Genomic DNA, 19,427 nt, shown 5'->3' with positions numbered 1-19,427 from the left:
TTCAATTACCCTCTCGGTTCCCATGTTTTTAGAGTTGTATCTGAATATTGTTTTAATACTGAGTTAATTTTTAGATCTTTGGCTCCCTATGGATATTTAATGAGAAGCACTGGATGATCCCATTTATTTTTTGCTGACAAAATTTTTTGAGTCTTTCAGGAGTTGCTGTGCTGATTTTCTAATAGGTTAACTGCTAATAAGTAGGGGAGAAGCAGTCCATCAGAAATATTTTATGGGGGCAAGGGTCATTTCAATCAGGCTAGCCTCACTTTAGGCCCCACAAAATCGATTCTTAGGAACACATGTAAAAACACAAAGATTGAATTGCAACTTTCTCTAACAGATACCTAGTTATTATTTTTATTAATTTTTTTTTTTTTTTTGCTTCTGACAACAAAGGTAAAAAAGGATCTATTTTACTAGGGGAATATTATCAATGGAAGTATTTCTAACCTTTCCTTGTGATTAACAAACTTCCAACGGAAGTAATGGATTGTATAGTATTTATTGCCTTTTTTTTTTTAAATTTATTCATTTGACAGACAGAGATCACAAGTAGGCAGAGAAGCAGGCAGAGAGAGAGGAAGGGAAGCAGGCTCCCCGCTGAGCAGAGAGCCCGATGCGGGGCTCGATCCCAGGACCCTGGGACCAAGACCTGGGCTGAAGGCAGAGGCTTTAACCCACTGAGCCACCCAGGCGCCCCTTATTGCCTATTTTAGAGGAAACTCTACCATCCTATTCAGCAGGTGCCAGTTTTTGAATGAAGGTTTCTTCTTACCCAAGCAATCAAGACACTGGGTATCTAAAGTTCTTTTCAATGGCTATGACTCTCAGAGGAAAACTCCAGGATACTCAGACTGATTGCAAAAAATAACGCCATCATCACAATCCCCCAACTTGTAATAACAGTAAGTTCACTGAGCTGGAAGAAAGTGATAGCATCCATCAAGCATAAAATTCAGTTTGGGATTTATCATGCATTGCACCACTCAGGGATCATTAGACTTCTCTATTCATATGAGTATCATATGAATACTCTATAAATCCTAGCCAAGGCAAGACCACGAAAGGTTTAAGGACTCATCTGTCTAAAGTACCATTCTCTCCCCTCACTGACTGCACAGGGCCAAAATTTTACCTTGACATATTCTACCCTACCCCCACCTTTGCAATCACCAAGACATGCTCTTATGACTCATTAAGTTTTCATGAGCCTCCTTACAAAATTCCTACCCCCAAGCCACTTCCTGCCATCTTAATTGTCTTATTATCACTATTATTCTCTCCCTCTATGTGTTTCTTGGATCTCCAGAAGCCCCTAATCTTTTATTCTGACTCAGCTTGCCTTGATCGTGCCCAGCCATTCCTGGAACCTGAACAAAGAGGACATTTACAAGGGTTTGTTAAAATTGTTGAACCTTGTTCACTTAATTATGGGCAAATGTACCCTAAATGGATCTATACGCCACATCTTATTTCTCCATTTTTTAAATATAGGAGGAAAATACTGGAAAACAACAACAAAAAATTAAGAAACCTATTCGAGGTAAACCCAAGCACTATACATCAATTTCTACAGACTAAAACAAGTCTTTTCTGCTTCAGCAGAATGGACTTTTTTAATTAAAGACAAACTTTTATGTAATGAAAATTAAGAACACAGTCACGTTTTAAATAAAATATGGATATTTAACGTGATTTATCAGAGAAATATGTACTGTACACTTGCCCACAGTCTGTTATGTTCTGTTATGATATTTTAAGTAATCTTCTATTTTTGCTATCTTAAAACAACATTTAGGGCTGTTGTATGCCAGATGGAATTTTTTCCTTTCCATCCATTTCCCATTGCAAAAGGAAGATGCAAAAAGTTCTTTGCATCTTACACGGAAATCTCGAAAGTATTTGAATCACTCAGAAATCACCAAACTTTGGCTGAATCAGTATGAGGTAAATATCATAAAGCAGAGAGTGTATTTAGAATACAGCCTGTGTAGTATTCAGTAACAGAAAGTATTCATATGACATGCAAGCTCAAAATTCACTTCTACAAAAACAGGACCGGATCACAGTCAACTTTCAAAGAAAATGATGATGTAGTGGTGTATTTTAGGGTAAAGCTAATGAACTGGAATTGAGCTATAACTGGACATTCTGTCTTCCCAGGGACTTAAAGCTTAAGTCCACAGACACGGGACTTGAGCTCCTCACGTGAAATGCTTAGGTGATGCTGGTGACTGCTTCATGTAAAACCAACAGAGAGGACCGTGAAGAAAGGGAGCGAATGAAACCCATACCTGTGGTACAGAGAGCCATCTCCAAAACTTGAATGCAACCACCCTTTTCTCTTTTGCCTATTGAGTTCTTCACAAGAGCTCAAAGGTATTTTGTGAGGAGCACACAATTTTTGGGCGCCATGCTCTGGCCACTTGGTTCCACCTCTGGAGCTACAGCACTCTCTCTCTGTGGGCCCTTCACATCATTGTCACCACACGTGCTCTCCTCCACCTGAAATGCCTGTCTTTCCTTGCTTCCAGTAGTGCTCCTGGCCCTTCAGAGTCTCTCTTCCTCAGGGACAAGTGCATGTCTCCCGAGACCCCCTGAGTTCCCTGTGACAGGCTTCCATAGCACTCTGCCTAACGCCTACCTCCCAGGGAATGAATTCAGCCTCGGGATCTCTCGCAGTGTTAGGTCTCTGAAGGCAGCGAGGTATCAGGATGGTCCGTGAGAATAAAAGCACATTTTAAGTTGGTACCTCTGTCTCCCTTCTCCATGAGATCTCTTCAAGTCTTTATTTCTCCCAGCCTCAGTGGCACGCAGTTGTCACGAAAGCACTGTCCCTCTGGCTGTGCATCTTTCCCCTACCTTTCTGCCATGAAGCATTCACATGACACTTGTGATGTCATGCAAGCAACATCTGGTAGTTTAGTTAAACTACCAAAGATTCCTAGTGTTATCTAATCAGATAACCAACTGGAAGGTAATCATATTGTTGTTTATTAATAGTAATGCCAAGCTGGCCGTGACAGGGGTAGAAGAGGAAAGAATGTAAGGTTGCCCAGGGTCTGGGGCCATAAACCAATGGAAAACAACCTATTTCTCAACATCTCACTTTAATGATTTCTCAGACATTCTAGAGAGGATATGCCTCTTTTAATTTTATAAGAATAAGAACTTAATAAACCTAGGGAGCATCACCTCTCCATGGGGAATACAAGATCTTTGAGAATGTGATTTTAATAAATCTGACGGAGCCACTATCACTTTTCTTAATTGGGCCTTTTAAAATAAACTTGAGTATTTTCAGAAAAATAAATACTGTAATGACAAATTCCTCCATTTAAAAACATTGAGATTCATTTTGGGGGGCACCTGGGTGGCTCAGTGGGTTAAAGCCTCTGCCTTCGGCTTGGGTCATGGTCTCAGGGTCCTGGGATCCAGCCCTGCATCGGGCTCTCTGCTCAGCGGGGAGCCTGCTTCATCCTCTCTCTCTGCTGCCTCTCTGCCTACTTATGATCTCTCTGTCAAATAAATAAATAAAATCTTTTAAAAAAATAAATAAAAATGTTGAAATTCATTTTTTAAAAAAAATAAATGTCAGGACTTGCAAGTGGGCTTCTTGTAAGAACTTAAAAATATAGCTAATGAGCAGATGGTTCCACCAGACAGCATGAACCCATCACTTTCACTGGCAGCTTGGTGGCCATTTCTCTGGTAAATAAATAAATAAGTAAATAACCCAGCAAAACTAGAATTTAAAGACCTCGTGGAGGGAACCAAACTTGTAAAGCTTGCTGTCTAATGGAGAAGAGTATGGATTGATGCCTTCATGAAAAATGTTTATCAGAGGTGTTTACTTCTTAACGCCTGTGAAAGTATTTAAACATTTGATTAAATACTGTCTTGGATGATTCCTTGTTTTCCATGGGTAAATACCTCCTCTCCACCCCTCAGCTCAACTGTAAACTTCTCAGAGGCACCAATTATCTTCTGCCATTTTTGTGTTACTCTGTGGCCATATTAATCCTGATAGAAAATGAACTAAAACTGTTCATTTGGGGCCGTCTCTCTCCTATGAAAAGGTATTTTAGTACCAAACCAACACAAAGCCAAGATTCTGTTATTAAGAAAAATAACATCACTTCTATAGAGCGATTTCTCAGTTTATAGGTAGGCAACTTAATATATAATGAATTGTCTATCATATCTGAATTCTGACTTTCATTATTAAGCAATAATGTTATAAAATCCTGTTTGTATTTAAGTAGCTCCTCGATTAAACAAAATTACTGATAAACTTTAAATAATGCCATGATTGCTCTTAACTTCACTAGATGTATAAAGCACGTACGAATACAGAACGGTAAAACCACCTTCGCTTTTAGTATTTCATAGAGAGTAAAAACAGGGCTTCTAGCTTCTACTTAGCCTTACTTTTTAAACAAAGTAAGAGACAAATGAAAGTTGGAAAAAGGCAGAGGCTAACTTTTAATAGGTGAAGTAAGAGGGACACCCGCCAGGATACCCCAAACCACTTCTCCCCTAGTCATCCGTGAACAAGGGACCCTTTGACGTAGGCAGAATTGCAGGATGAGGCCACAGGAAACAAGGAAAAGGAAGCCCGGTGGAGGCTGAGTGATAGGGACCCTACCCTGACAGCTATGCCAAGATTCGGTTTCAGCAAAATCCCCTTCCCACCCATTTGTCAGAAGCAAATGAGAAAAGGGGAAGGAAGTAGGGTGGGTCCTCAGACTTAACAAAGGAACTGAAGAAAACCGGTGGGAAGAGGGCGGGCTATGGGCTGAGCCCCTGGGGAAAGGACTGCTTAGCGAGGCTCTCACATACATTTCACACATCCACATTTCAGCAGTTTGGAAATTAGGAACTCGGTTTATCAGCCACCACCGGTATTTCTACTCTACGAGTTAATACACTACAAACATCCATGTTAGGAAAAAATAGTTCTAGTTTTCTGGTCAAGAGGACAGTTGTATTCCAGGAAGGACCTACATATAGATATATACTTTAATACAGTTATCTCACAGATATGAAAGTATGAACAGCTTACATGCTTTTCAAATCTAAGTTAGGACTCAAACTAAGCAAGCACCTTAGCATTCTCTTTTCTGCAATCCTTCCCATATCTGCCACTACCGTCCTGTCAATACATAATCGTTCTGTCTCTTTCCTCCACGGTGGTCCTGGCCATTCCTCTTTCTTGGGATCATCATGATTCTTGTTGTCCTGGTTTCCTGTCCTCTGATCAGCCCTCCCTCCAATAATGACTGTGGAGAGAAGATACATCCCAGAAGCCAACAGACATGAGACTGCTCTTAGCCCAGCTCTGCCTAGTCACTCCTCAGCCTCAGTTTTTCTCAGTTTTCAAACTGAAGCACATCATTTACCTCACAAGAGCTCCCCCCCACCCCGCACTGCCCCCACTCCTCCTTTTCTAGGAAAACTAACAAAACCAAGTCACCGGTGACTTCTCATTACTTTAGAATTCAGTAAAACTTTTCAGCCTTCAAAAATCCCCCATGGTCTTGTCCCAATCTCAATTCTCAAGAAATCTTCCTTCTCCTGCTTCCTTGTCATTAGATCGCCCTTCAGCCCCACTTGTGGTACCTTGGTGACACAGATGGTTTCTGATGACCAAAAATACCTTGTACTTTGACCTTCTGTGCATTTTCTAATGCTGTCCTCCCCTCTAGCAATGCTCTTCTTCAATTCGAATTGTTAATAGAACCCAAACCCACTTTAAGGTCCACATCAAACTTTATATCTACAGTAAGAGAGACTCCTGTTTCCCAGGTGGAAATTCTTCTTCAAACTTCTGGGTACTCTCTGGGGATTACCAACACTGTCTTCTTGTATCTCAGTTACCTGTGTTAATGTCTTCTTTCCACAACATGACTATACTTCTTCAGGAGCCACCATAGTTATTCTGAATCCCCTATGACTTTGCTTTACTTAAAGGTATGCTCAATGAATAAATAATTGAGAGTATTCTAAAATAACAGCATGGTAATACCATTTCAGACTCTATGGGTCAAGAGAGCATTCCTGAAATCATGGCTAATTCTAAAGATGGCACACACATCATTGCAGCAAACGCCAAACTCTGGCTAAATAATCCAGTTCATCGGGGGGCTACCAGAGGTGCTGTCTGCCCAAAGTATTTTCAAAAGGTCTGGTCTGAGAAGATGGCTTATATAGTTCCCATGCCGCTATCCAGAATCCCCACCTCACAATTTGCCAATGAGTTAAACACTGTGTGCTTTAGCTTGTATCTCAGACACCTGAAACATACTGCAGGAACACAAAAGCAAGGTAAATGTTTTATAGCTTTTTGGTAAAGGCCACCAACCGTTCTATTGCTAAACAGAACATTCTAATGTCTACCACTTAATAGAAAATAACACTCATTCCCACCTGCTTGTTACCAGTCATCAAATCCTGCCAATTTTACCACCTATTGTCTACATCTACAGCTTTCTCATTTCCCATCTACCACCCTGGTTCAGGCTTTCACCTTTCACCTGATTCACTACAATAGTTTTCCAAGGGTTCTCTCCAACACTCTCCTCTTTTCCACTCATTTGTTCCTCTAAGCCAATGCCAAAGAGATCTAACAAAAACTCCATCTGACTGTGCCACTTTGCTTATTTGATGGCTTTCCTTTGCCAGAAAGACAAGTCTAAACTCTTTACAGTGGCGTACTAGGTCTTATGCAGCTGAATGGTAACCTCCCTCACAACCCACTCCCCTTTATTCCTCATGAATCACCCAGCACTCAAGTCATGTGCATTCTTGCTAGTCCCTCTGTCTACCAGGCTCTTCCCTGTCCCCCCCTGCTGGGGCCATTAGTCAGCCTTCTGGGTCAAGCTGAAAGGCCCCAGGTAAGCTGAAAGGCCTGTGGTAACACAGGCTTTTCCCTTATTAATACAATTTGATTAAGACTAGGAAATGTGATGCCTACCTATAAAAGAAGTAATTTCTTTAAAGAGTTAATGACCAAATTTCAATCCCACTATCATAATGTTTAGAAGAAACAACCAATTTCTGTCCTCTTCTTAAAGTTCTCACATAATGATTTTCGACACTTAGTAATGAGTGTGGGCTAATTTTGCCTACAGCTTGTTAATATAAAATAAGAAAACCAAGTGCTTCCTGAGAAACTTGTGGTAATTATACATTTAAATATTTTTCTTTCAGAAATACCTTGCCAAAAGCTCAGAGCGAAGTGTGCCTCTAATTAGTTGCACTTATAATCATGGCATTGACCAGTTTGAGAAAATAGGAGAAATGCCTGCTTGGAAAGCTCGAAGCTCCTTCTATTTGTAACAAGATGCACCAGCAACAAAAGCTTCTTTTCTATTCAGTGGTACTTTAAAGCAGCTTTCTCATTTTGGCACATACGTATTGATGTGGAATTCTAGAACTGGAGAAGCAATGTAGTTTAGTTAAAAAAGAAAAAAAAAAACTCCATGGGTAACTTAGACTCTTAACTCAAATTTCACCATTGTCTCCTTAAATAGTTTTGGCCCAGGAATGGCAGATGAGGTAGGTGAAGCATTTTAAAATCATAAAAGAAAGGAAATCAGTATGTAACTCCAGGGTTGGGTCATCATTGCTACTGCTATTACAAGAAGAAACCGCGGGCCTGGGTTTACACTGGGTAAACGGCAGTTTCCTCTGTACATCCTGTGTGTTATAACGGAGTTTTCATGAGCCAGAGCAGATGACCGCCACTGAAAAGAGAGCGAGGACAGGAAAAAAGGCAAATGCCGTACCCAGCTCATGAACACGGTGAACTCCGTGGGGAAGCAAACATGGAGATATATCAAATGCTCAAGACCTAAATGAGTCAGATCATCTACCAGATGGTTTTTGTTCCTAATACATCACTGCAAAAAGCGTAAGCATCTAGTATTAAATAACCCATCGAGTGGAACACAACATCAGTATCAGCCTCGAGAGCTGATTAGTTCAACTGCTGTCATCCTGCAGGAGGGACATGGCAGAACGGCCGAGGTTATATTCATCACTGAGGAAGAAAGAGCTTGAATATTCACCTCTCCTCACTCGAAGCTCCCAAAAAAAAAAAAAAAAAAAAAAAAAGGAAGGTCTATGTAGCAAGGCCATAATTCCAATGCTGATTTATACACCATCTTTCCTCTCAGGAGCATAAACACTATCAGAGCTGCTAATGCATTCATATCATGACATTCATGCAAGAAGTAACAAACCCTAGTGTTGCGTTTTACAATCTTAAGCTGAAGGATGAAAGCTTCATTTTAGGGAGCCGTATAGAGTAGATAGCAATAGCAGATAACCATAAGCAAAGTTGTCAATCTTCTACCACTAAATTTCTGTCTCTTGTTAGAAGTCATTACAATGACCAGCACCGAGTTCAGATTTCCAACCTATATTTGGAGGGTATGATCGTCTCATTAGTTTTGACTATAATATTCCAGACGGAACTAAATACAAGGCGAAGGCAACACTGGTATCTTTTAAAACAAGCCTGAAGTTGTCTGTGGCATAAGGCCGATGATTTCTAGCCTTGGTGAACTGGTACTCTACCACAGGTTTGGCTTTAAAAGATCTTGCCCTACTCTCAGGCAGTCGCTGGTCCACTTCACTGAATATGCAATTCATTGTAAAATATATCATTCATTTTAAGGACCGCTAGGAAGGAAAAATGCTGACAGTTAACCCATGATGTGTTTTCCAATCATCAGTCATTGAGACTGGCCCTGATTTCAGAGATGCTAAAATGCAGGGGAAATGTGCATTTTGAAATCAACAAAATATGGCAAATGAAAACTATTGCTCTTCTAATTAGAAACTTAAGTCACACACTAGGATACTCAAATATTCTTTTTTAAAAATTTTTTAAAAAGATTTTTATTTATTTATTTGACAGAGAGAGATCACAAGGAGGCAGAGAGGCAGGCAGAGAGAGGAAGGGAAGCAAGCTCCCTGCTGAGCAGAGAGCCCAATGCGGGGCTCGATCCCAGGACCCTGGGATCATGACCTGAGCTGAAGGCAGAGGCTTTAAACCACTGAGCCACCCAGGCTCCCCGGATACTCAAATATTCTAAGGACACGGCAGAGATTAAGGGTCAGTCTTTGATACAGTCAACCTTCAGGGTGCTTTTAACAATTCAAACAAGTTCCTGGACTTTCTAGTAGTACCTACTGAAGTGAAGGCTGCTAAGATGTCCACTCTCACTGAAAGTCACCAGTCACCCCTGAAACAGCTCAGCCGCAAGGCTTTGAAACTGCTTGATTATTTTCCCCCTCAAGACACCAACTGTTATCAACGTTGCACTGTTAGAGGCGCATTATGTTCAACTGAACAGCCTGCTGCCTTGAACATCTCCTCTCACCTCCTGCTCAGTAAACCCCTGGCATGTGTACTGAGAGCAGAAAAAGCATGAAGCAATTTTTCCCCTTTGGAATGGGTTGGACATAAAATTCCAAGGAAAAATTAAAGTCAGAGGAAGACATGTTTATACGCACTGAAGAATTTTCCCTTTCGTGAGCAACCCTGGATAGCTGAGCACTGAGAGCTCAGTCTTACAAACGACAACAAAGTCAACCGACGACAATGTGTAGCAGAAGAAAGCAGTGCCATTGTCCCCCCAGTGTGAGGACAGCATTCTCAGTTCTCAAGTTCAGTCTGAATTACTGCTTTCAGGAGAAGGAAGCAGAGCATCCCTTTCCTCCAGTTGAACTCCATGCAAACAACAGAACTTTTGCTGGAACACAAACATTCATAAGACACTGGGAAAACTCCCTTCTGACTCTCCCGCTTGGCGAAAGCCTCTATAATCTGGTACTCTGCTCTTACCTTTTTCTACTGGGGTACATTTGTTTGGTGACTAGAGCCACGCCATACTTAACATAAAAGTACATCAGAATGTTCTTCCGAAATTCATATTCCACAAACTATGTGATGGGTGGAATTCCCAAAGTCAAACTTGAAAGCCATCGAATCAAAAATCATACACAGGCATTCATATTTGCTTACATATATTCTTCTACTTCTACAGGATTTACTTTAGAGGAGAGCTCTCTTATGTACCTAGTGTTGTGAATGCCTGGCTTTGAGTTCTGAGCAGCTGTCGTTTTTACTAAAGAGGATGACTTGGGGGGGAAAAAACCCCAAAACTAAAGAATTTAAAATATTTTTTCCTTCAAGCATACAGCCAGGCAGAAACACTTTTCACCCCTTTCAAACCTGCATCCCCAAGAGAAAAAGGGCTTACGTGTTCAGATTTCTCCTGTTCTTTTTTGTCTGTCTGTAGAAACTGACAGTTTTCTCTCGCCAGCTTCTGGACCAGTTCAATTCGTCCGATGTCATCTCTCTCCTGAAGTTTGCACATCACTCCTGCCTTAAGAGTTGGAGAAAAAGCGAAGATATACTTAAATCCACAGTCCCAGGACATGACACCACTGCAAAATTCGCCTTACAATAAGCTCATCTTCTCTGTTGCCTGCATTAATGCATGGACTTGGTAAAATAGTTGGCCTTTCCAAAACTGAAACTGAATTATTTTAACCTAGGAAGCTCACACCACAAGTCTTAAAGTTCAGATCACGTATCGGTCCACTTTAAGAGAGGGAAGGGCAGAGCAAACTAAATCATTTGCTACTGAAGTAAGCTCCTGATATGCCACTATTTGTTCCTGACAGCCTGTTTCCTGTTACATAAGCAAAGCCTCACAAGAGGTTAAAAACTCATGGGAAAGTTAGCCAGCAACCACTCTGACAAAAAGGGTGAAATGATACAGAGGACTAAAAATAACAGTACACAAGCTCCTAATTCTTTTACTCCACCAGATTATTCCACGTATAAATATGGAGTTTTTAACAAGATCACAAGATTTTTCTTTTTAACAACTGGAAAATTACTGTGGGGCATTATTAGCAAAATACTTCTAATGTTCCATGAAATATGGTTTAAAAAAAGGTTATTAAAAATAAACTGCAAAAAGAAAGCTTCAAATGTCATCAGGGATTGGAAATGAACCATTAAGCATCACATTTTTTATTATGCCAAAGTACCTAAGTAACAATAATATGAAGGAGAAGAATCTAGGACTTTCATTAGAAAAAAAAGATGTTCATTATAACACAAATTGTTAACTGTTTCTGCTCAAATTATTAAAAAAAAAAAATGTCCTGACCTATCAAGACATGATCTAATGAAATCTGAAGTTACTCTTGGCAGGAGCAGTCAAAATTTGGGAATCTACAATACAACTATACAGGATTTTTCTTATTTTTTTTTAATGTACAGGATTTGAATGGACCTAGCAACAGGACCAAATATGGAGAAGGGGCCAGCAAGTGATGTTCAGCTTCATGGTCTTAATTGTGCCAAAGATAACCATTATTTTGAGCGGGCATCGATGAAATGGGATCCTCCGTGCATGCAAAACAATGACTATTATCTTTATTCCCATGGGCAAAGATAGGTCCTTATCTAACAGCTTCTTCAACAACTAGGAAGGAAAGAGAAAATTCTTCAAGTGGTCCAAATCACAGATTCCCAGGAGACAGCAAGTGGAATTCCTCCCCCAAAGTCAGATGTTTATTTTTAAAATATCCCTCACAAGCGGCCCTCCAGTTTGTCTCCAAGCTTCTTGCACAGGGATCACAGTTTATCTTGAGAGAGCCTGTGTACTGTTGGAGAGTCAGTTGTTGGAAAGTCCCTTACCACACTAGACAAAACTCCGAAATCATTCAACATCAAGCCATGAGTACCTTTTGCCTTTTATTTTAATTTTTTAAAAAAGATTTATTTATTCTAAAAAGAGAGGGAGAGAGCGAGTGAGTGGGGAGAGGGGCAGAAGGAGAGGGAGACAGATTCATAAGCAGACTCCCCGCTGAGCCCGGGATCCCGACACCAAGACCCTCCTCTAGGAGGAGAAACCGGCGAGTAGTGAAGAAGGTGTTTTAAGGAGGAAGGAGAGAAAAACTGTATGGAATGCTGCTGAAATGTCAAGTATGATAGGTTCGAAATGACAGATTTGACAGAATTTTGATGGAAGTAATCGGTGGCTTTTGATGATAGTTTCTTTTTGAGCAAAAAAAGTGGTAGGGGGGAAAAAGGCTGCATTAGCTCAGGGTTCAACAGAGAACGAGCAACAACCCTTCTGAGAAGTTTTGTTACAAGCAACAGGACACTAGCTCAGGAGTGATGTTGAAAGGAGTTTTGCTTGCTTGCTTGTTTATGGTAAGGGATGTTGCAGTCTACTTATCTTATTAGAAATCATCCAGCACAGAGGGAAACCTGAGGATGCGGGATGGAGAGGGGGCATTTTGGGGAGTAATGTCCTTCAGGCTCAAAGAAAGCATAAAGATCTACTATCAGACAGAAACAGGCCTGTGAATATGTCACTCACTGTAACAGGAGGGCAGGTGAAGTACATGGGTAAATATGCAGGTCGGCTGGCATATTTCTCTTCTTAAGGATTAGAAAGAGAGAGAGAGAGAGAGAGCATGAGCATGTGTGCAAGGTGAGGGAGGGAGAGAGGCAGAGAATCTCAAGCAGACTCCCAGCAGAGCCAGGAGCTGGACATGGGGCTCGATCCCAGGACCCTGAGATCATGACCTAAGATGAAATCAAGAGTTGGACGCTTAACCGACAGCCACCCAGGCACTCCTGGAAATTCTTTTTTGAATGCTTCTATTTCGCCAAAGAATAAGTCAAGTTATTAGCTGAGAGTAGGGAATATGAGAAGACGCTGTGGAGGTATAAGAAAAGAAGGCATGTAGTGGTCATGGCAATGACAAGTATTGGTTAGTTTTTTGGGAAAGGGCCAGAGTGTCCATATTCCAAGATTTGTAGGCGACATGGTCTCTCGTGCCACTGCCCAGCTCTGCAGGTTTAGTAGAAGAGCAGCAGATATGATAGGTGGGTGAAAGAGCACAGCTGTGTTCCAGTAACACTTCACTTACAAAAATTGGGAGTCAACTGTGGCTTGCTGCCTCCCAACTTGGGAGGAAACAGGACAAGGGAAGTAGAATAAGATGGTCAAGCACTACTAAGGGCGCACTTGATTTTATTTTTAGATCCCTTTACCATACTAGCCATCCTCCTTGGAGCATGTTTCTGTTTGTTGGGATTTTAATGGAGCCTATTACCTGATGTAATGCTAAACACATGGGCTGATCTTGAAGAGGCACTTTTAATCAATACTAGAGAGGTACAAGAGGATCAGTGGTGTTAAATATCCTCCTTCAAACTAAAAAGGCAAGGGAACTAGGGAGGGGGATTCAAATGATTAACATCCTTTAAAAGCTCAGACACTTAGAGGAATAAATTTCTGTTATCTAAAAAATTCATTGATGTCGGCCAGCTAGAATTTCTTCTCTCTCCATCCATGTCACCCTGACAGCATTTAACATACTGTCCTGCGAGCTGAGAGAGGAGGTTCATGACCCTGCAACCTTAGGACCTGCCCTGTGGTTGTTTATTTCGCAGTGTGATGGATTAGTCCTAATCTCTCCATGCTCCCCAGTGGGGTGCCCTGTATAACAGAGCCTGTTGAGAGGGGGGGACTGGGGCCAGGAAGGGGCATACATAGGATGAAAGCATCTTGGAACTAAACAGGCATGAGACTGAGCCCATTCCTTCTCACCAGCACGGGTTTCAGAGTTAACTGGTCTAAGCTCCCATGTGCTCTGATTTGGAGACGGTCTTTCCATGGTATGTATATGGGAGACAGACCCATGTACATTCTTTGGTTTTTTTAAAAGATATTTTTTATTTTAGAGAGACAGAGAGAGTGTGTGTACGTGGGGGGAGAGGCAGAGGAAGACGGAGAAAAACTCTCAAGCAGACTCCAGGCTGAGCACAGAGCCCAATGTAGGGCTCGACCTCACAACTCAAGGTCATGACCTGAGCCCAAACCAAGAATCGGAAGCCTAAGCAACTGAGCTACACAGGTACCCCATCATATACATTTTTTAAAAATAACTGATATCATTAGCAAAAAGAGGATGGGACTGAGTAGTGAAAACTTAAGACACCTTAACTGTTTTTTTGGTTTCTGTGGGAACATGAATGGTTAAGTAACAATAAACATTCTTTATATCATATGCTTAGGAATCTAAATATAGACTCTTCTTTAATGAGGAAATACATTTTTATTAGAACCAGGTACTTGGGTGCACAAATTATGTATTTTAAACACAAAATGCTATTACTTTTAAGTATGGATTTCAGAGCAATTGTTTCATATTTATAATTAAAACATCTTGTAATTAAAAAAGGAATATTGCAGTCTTGAATTTTCTGGTTTCTGCATAATTTCTAGATGTCTTTTTATAAGATAATCAATTCTACAGCACTCCTTACATAACAACCATCAAAAAAAGGCTTTCCAGGAGGGTTATGAATGCTTCTTCATTCCCTGGAGAACTTGAAGCCCAGAGAGATGCCCCTACATCCTAGATAGTTTCTAAGACAGTCCTCTGAGGAAGCACCGTCCTCAGCCAGATGTTCTCTGGGGGTCCCTTTCACAGCTCTGTAATTTAGTGATTTAATTTGAAAAACCCATGAATTTATTAATACATTTTGGGAGCTTTGTTATGGCAGGAGAAGCAAGATAAGTAACAGCCCTTGATCTAGACTTTCACATTCTTGAACTACTTAATTTGTCTATACAAAATTAATTATAAACAGTTTACCTAACACTGCTAAGCCAGAAAAAAAATAAAAGATTAATCTGGACTGTCAGAAGAGTTATTTAAGAGCCTCATTTCAAGGTCTGCTTTGAAAAAAAAAAATCTCTGTAATGTATAATTAAAGCTATTCATATGATTTTCAGTGTTTGAGGAGAGAAATGTTGTGAATGTAAATTAAAGTCTGTTTCCTTTATAAACGGAGTCATAAAAATGTTGGGTCCATTCTTTCTGTGGTTAAATGGTGCTTGGACAGGATTCCCTTAGGAACGCTACAAGGATGATATATGAAACACCTTCATGACAAAAGGTCAAAGAGCACATTTTGTGTATGAAAACACTGTTTGCATTATCTTCACTTTAAAAACCACTTTCTCTAAAACACGTAGATAAAGCATCATGCAAAAAGTGAAGGAAAACTAGAACAAAAGGGCCCACTTTTCAAGTAAGCGCTTTTGCAGTAACAGAATGCTACTCAATACAGGTTCATGGTATTTGGATAAATTCTTATTCATTACTAAATAGAGTCACTTCTTTAACAATTCAATCTCACACAGAAATTCATAAAGCAAATTAGAAAACTCAAATGATGAAACACTGATGGGATGGGAAGATATATTACATGACTCAACTGTATGCACATACTCCCTAAGCAACAAATATTAAGAATCCCTTCCAGCGGTGGTGGGGTTATGGACATTGGGGAGGGTGTGTGATATGGTGAGTGCTGTGAGGTGTGTAAACCTGGCGATTCACAGACCTGTACCCCTGGGGCATGGGTACATTATATGTTTTATACATATAATGTGTATATTATATGTTTATTTAAAAAAATTTTTAAAAAAAGAATCCCTTCCAGGAAAATTCTGAACACAATTACACTAAATAATAATAAAATTATATATAATATTAATAACAAATGCATAAAATATAATACATTAAAACATATAACATATTAATAATATAACATAATATGGGGGTGCTTGGGTGGCTCAGTTGGTTAAGCGACTGCCCTCGGCTCAGGTCATGATCCTGGAGTCCTGGGATCGAGTCCCACATCGGGCTCCCTGCTCAACAGGGAATCTGCTTCTCCCTCTGACCTCTCCCCTCTCATGCTCTCTCTCAAACAAATAAATAAAATCTTTAAAAAAATTAAAAATAATAACATAACGTAACATATACTAGAATATATCATAATTATAATTATAGAATCATAATATTTATACTATATTAAATATAATAATAAATTATAAATTGATAATAATAATCATAAATAGCTATTTTATTTTGTAGGGCACCAAGCATTCATTTTCTCAAATTTCTTCAGAGAGGAAAAGAAAACTATGAAAAATTTCCTCTTGGTTGGGCTAGAAAAATACACCCTTTCCTTGAGGGAGAGGGCCATGTGGCACCCACAGTGAAAAGTACATGTGATGGGGAGCATGAGGCAGGTGTGCTCATGTCCAGGGAATCATTAGGACAGGCCTCAGGCATCATGCTGGGGCATCACAGAGCCTGAGTCATTCAGGGACTCCTGGCCCCTTACTGTCCAGGTAAGGCACCAACTTCAGGAAGGCTCACTTCTCAGATCCTCCTCCTTTCTGGAATTGCATTTTGGTTGGACAGAACCATCCTATATAAACACTGTATGAAACTCCATCCTGCCAGAGCAGAGTGGGAGGAGGGAAGGAGGCAGAAGCTATACTTGCATGGAATTTATAATTGCTGTTTCCCTCAAATATTTTCTTAATCTATTATACTTACATAATTTGCTCTTCTGATAAAACTAAAAAATGCACTGCCATACATTTACATAGCTGATGAAGTAAAAGTTTTACTTATTTCATATACTTGATTCCCTGAACTTTCATATTAGAGTAGGAAGGACACTAATATTTTGTCTTGTTTGGACCTGAAATTTCAGCTCAGTTCTGTAAACATTACTGTCCGCACTGCTAAGCAGGGAAGCAAAGTTGACAAATGATAAAGAAGAAAAAAGCAAATTCTAATAAATTCCAACATAAAGGATTTTAAACGATCATCTATTTTCTATTGTCACTATCATAGCCTTAAATAGCAGCTTTCTTCCATGTATTAAAAGAGAAGTCACGGGGTGCCTGGGTGGCTCAGTGGTTTAAGCCACTGCCTTTGGCTCAGGTCATGATCTCAGGGTCCTGGGATCTAGTCCCGCATTGGGCTCTCTGCTCGGCAGGGAGCCTGCTTCCCTCTCACTCTCTCTGCCTGCCTCTCTGCCTACTTGTGATCTCTCTCTGTCAAATAAATAAATAAAATCTTAAAAAAAAAAAAAGAAGTCACACTTTGGTTACTGATAATCATAGAATACTTTGCAATTACTTTATACAATTAACAGTTACCATCACTTAATATTAAAATGATTGATACAAATGAAGGCTAGGAGACATGAAAATAATTACTGAATCAGTGGTCAATGGACACCTGAAGCAAAGGAAAAATTTCCAAAGTTCAATGTTATAAATTACTCATTAAAGATCACATTGAGTCCTAAACTAGAAACTGGCAAAAAGTCTACACTTTTTTTTTCATTTACAATATTATTTTTTCAAGGAGAGAGTGTCGGACAGAGGGAGAGAGAATCTCAAATAGACTCCCCACTGAGCACAGAGCTCAATGTGGGGTTCAATACATGACGCTGAGATCATGACCTGAGCCAAAATCAAGAACTGGATGCTTAACCAACCAGGCCACCCATGCACTGCAAAAATTCTATACTTGGTTTTTTTTGTAATTTAAAAGATTTGTTTGAGAGGGAGAGCTGGGAGAGAGGCAGAGGGAGAGGGAGAAAGAATCCCAAGCAGACTCCAGACTGAGTGCAGGGCCCAACGTGGGGTTGAATCCTACGATCCTGAGATCACGACCTGAGCCAAAATCACGAGCTGGATGCTTGACCAACTGAGCCACCCAGTCGTCCCCCAAATTTTATACATTTTGATTAAAAAATTCTTTAATCCTTTAGTCCTATATAAAGAATGATAAATGAGTTTATGTATGTGAAGACAGCATAATGTTAGAAAGTAATACTGCCAGCGAGCCAGACACCTTCGATATCCAAACCGAAAAGCAATGTGACAGATGATCACGACTATGGCAGTAACTCATAGAGCTTAACTTCTCTGAGTACTTACTATGTCCTGGGCACTTTTTGTCTCACACATCTTCATCTAACCCTCAAAGCAACTGAACCATGACCCTCATTTTACAGACGTTAGAAAAGCAGGTTAGCACAGGTGTTAAAAGCCAGGGTGTCTGGTGGTGGGTATCAAGGAGGGTGCATATTGCATGGAACACTGGGTGTGGTGCATAAACCATGAATCTTGGAACACTGAAAAAAAAAAAAAAAAAAGCCAGGGTATCAGAGCTGGACCACCCGGGTTTGGTTCCTGGCCCCGGCACATACCAGCACATCTGTAAAGCGGTGGTAAATCCAGGGCTTGTTGTGCAGGGAATAAAACAAAGTGCTTTGGTGAATGCCTACTGCATCCAAAGGTCTGCCCAGGTGGACTCTCGGTACTATGACAGAAGAGGCTCCGAGGTCAGGAGAGAACATGTTGCCCAGGCTCCAGCAGCAGAACCAGGAGGAAACCCCAGGACGTCCAGCCCTGAAGGCTGCACTCTGGACCTCAGACATGCTGCCTCTGAACTCTTACACACGTATGTCCTACACTGCTTCATTTCAGTCCTCAGACCACCGTACTTCACAGAGATGAAAACCCCGCATGCCAGTCACCTGCAGGGACTTGGCTGGTGATGGCACCATGGCGATGAAGTCACTGATGTCACCCTGCAGGAACGCCCGGGCTTACACGCTGAAGAGCTTGTATAAGGACACAGGCTGTGGAGAAGAAGGGCTGGGAGGCAAACCCCAGTCTACATGCTCGCTCCACTCCCCCCCCCCCCCCACATTACTGCATTAAAACAGGGAGTTCCTCAGGCAGAAAAGATATTTTTAGGGAGAAAAGGAAGAAAGGAGAGAACATCTGAGGAGAGAATTAGAGTTTTCAGGCAGGGGGAAAATGTGTCTAGGAGATCCTGTCTCTCCATCTTAACCCTTTACACATCTGAAGTTTTCAACAGCCCCAGGGCATTTTCCCCAAAGCGATGTATTTTCACAGTTGGGGAATGAGTGAGAAATCAATTTCTGCTTGCTTAAAATATGCTGCGGAGTGAAGACTGCAACAATGTGAAATACCAGTGAGCCCAGCATACAGATGCTCTATCCGTTATGTGTGCATACACCATACATCAAAGTAATATGTTCTGGAGTCAATGTAGACACCCATGGGCACACACAAACATTTATTTCTAATTCTGATGGTAAAATTCTCAAAGTTTTCTCTGAGCTCACCCTCCATGACTTGAACCGCTGAGGATGCTAACTCCAGAGCATTTGGAAAGATGGCCTGCAGAATCGATAATCGACAAAACTGATGCTTGTCCTGTGGTAGCAGGTCATGCTTTCTCAGACGTGTCAGAGGAAGTGACAGCTCCCTGCCTTCCTCCACGGCCTAGGCCTGTCACCCACAGTTAGGCCTCCAGTGAACTTAATTCCTGCCTTTCAAACCTGAATAGAAACCATTCCTGATTGAATTATGGATTCACTGGTTTTGTCTGGTTTCATGATTTCGACCCTCAGTACCTCCCGTAGATGTACACTCGCAGCACAGCTGAAGAAAACCACAGAATCC

General features: G+C 40.8%; 1 protein-coding gene across 2 annotated transcripts in view; it reads right to left on the bottom strand.

Moving 5' to 3' along the window:
* The window catches only part of RAPGEF5 (Rap guanine nucleotide exchange factor 5), a 225,989-nt gene that overhangs the window by 93,281 nt on the left and 113,281 nt on the right, over positions 1 to 19,427 (bottom strand). For both annotated transcript variants that reach the window (XM_046020444.1, XM_046020445.1), the window contains exon 9: positions 10,278 to 10,403. In XM_046020444.1, coding sequence (XP_045876400.1) covers positions 10,278 to 10,403 — 126 coding nt within the window. The remainder of the gene's footprint in view (positions 1 to 10,277; positions 10,404 to 19,427) is intronic.

The sequence above is a fragment of the Meles meles genome, chromosome 10 (assembly GCF_922984935.1).
Source record: "Meles meles chromosome 10, mMelMel3.1 paternal haplotype, whole genome shotgun sequence".
NCBI classification, from domain to species: domain Eukaryota; kingdom Metazoa; phylum Chordata; class Mammalia; order Carnivora; family Mustelidae; genus Meles; species Meles meles.
Note: the sequence above shows the minus strand (reverse complement) of the source record. Positions and strands in the feature narration are given on the sequence as shown.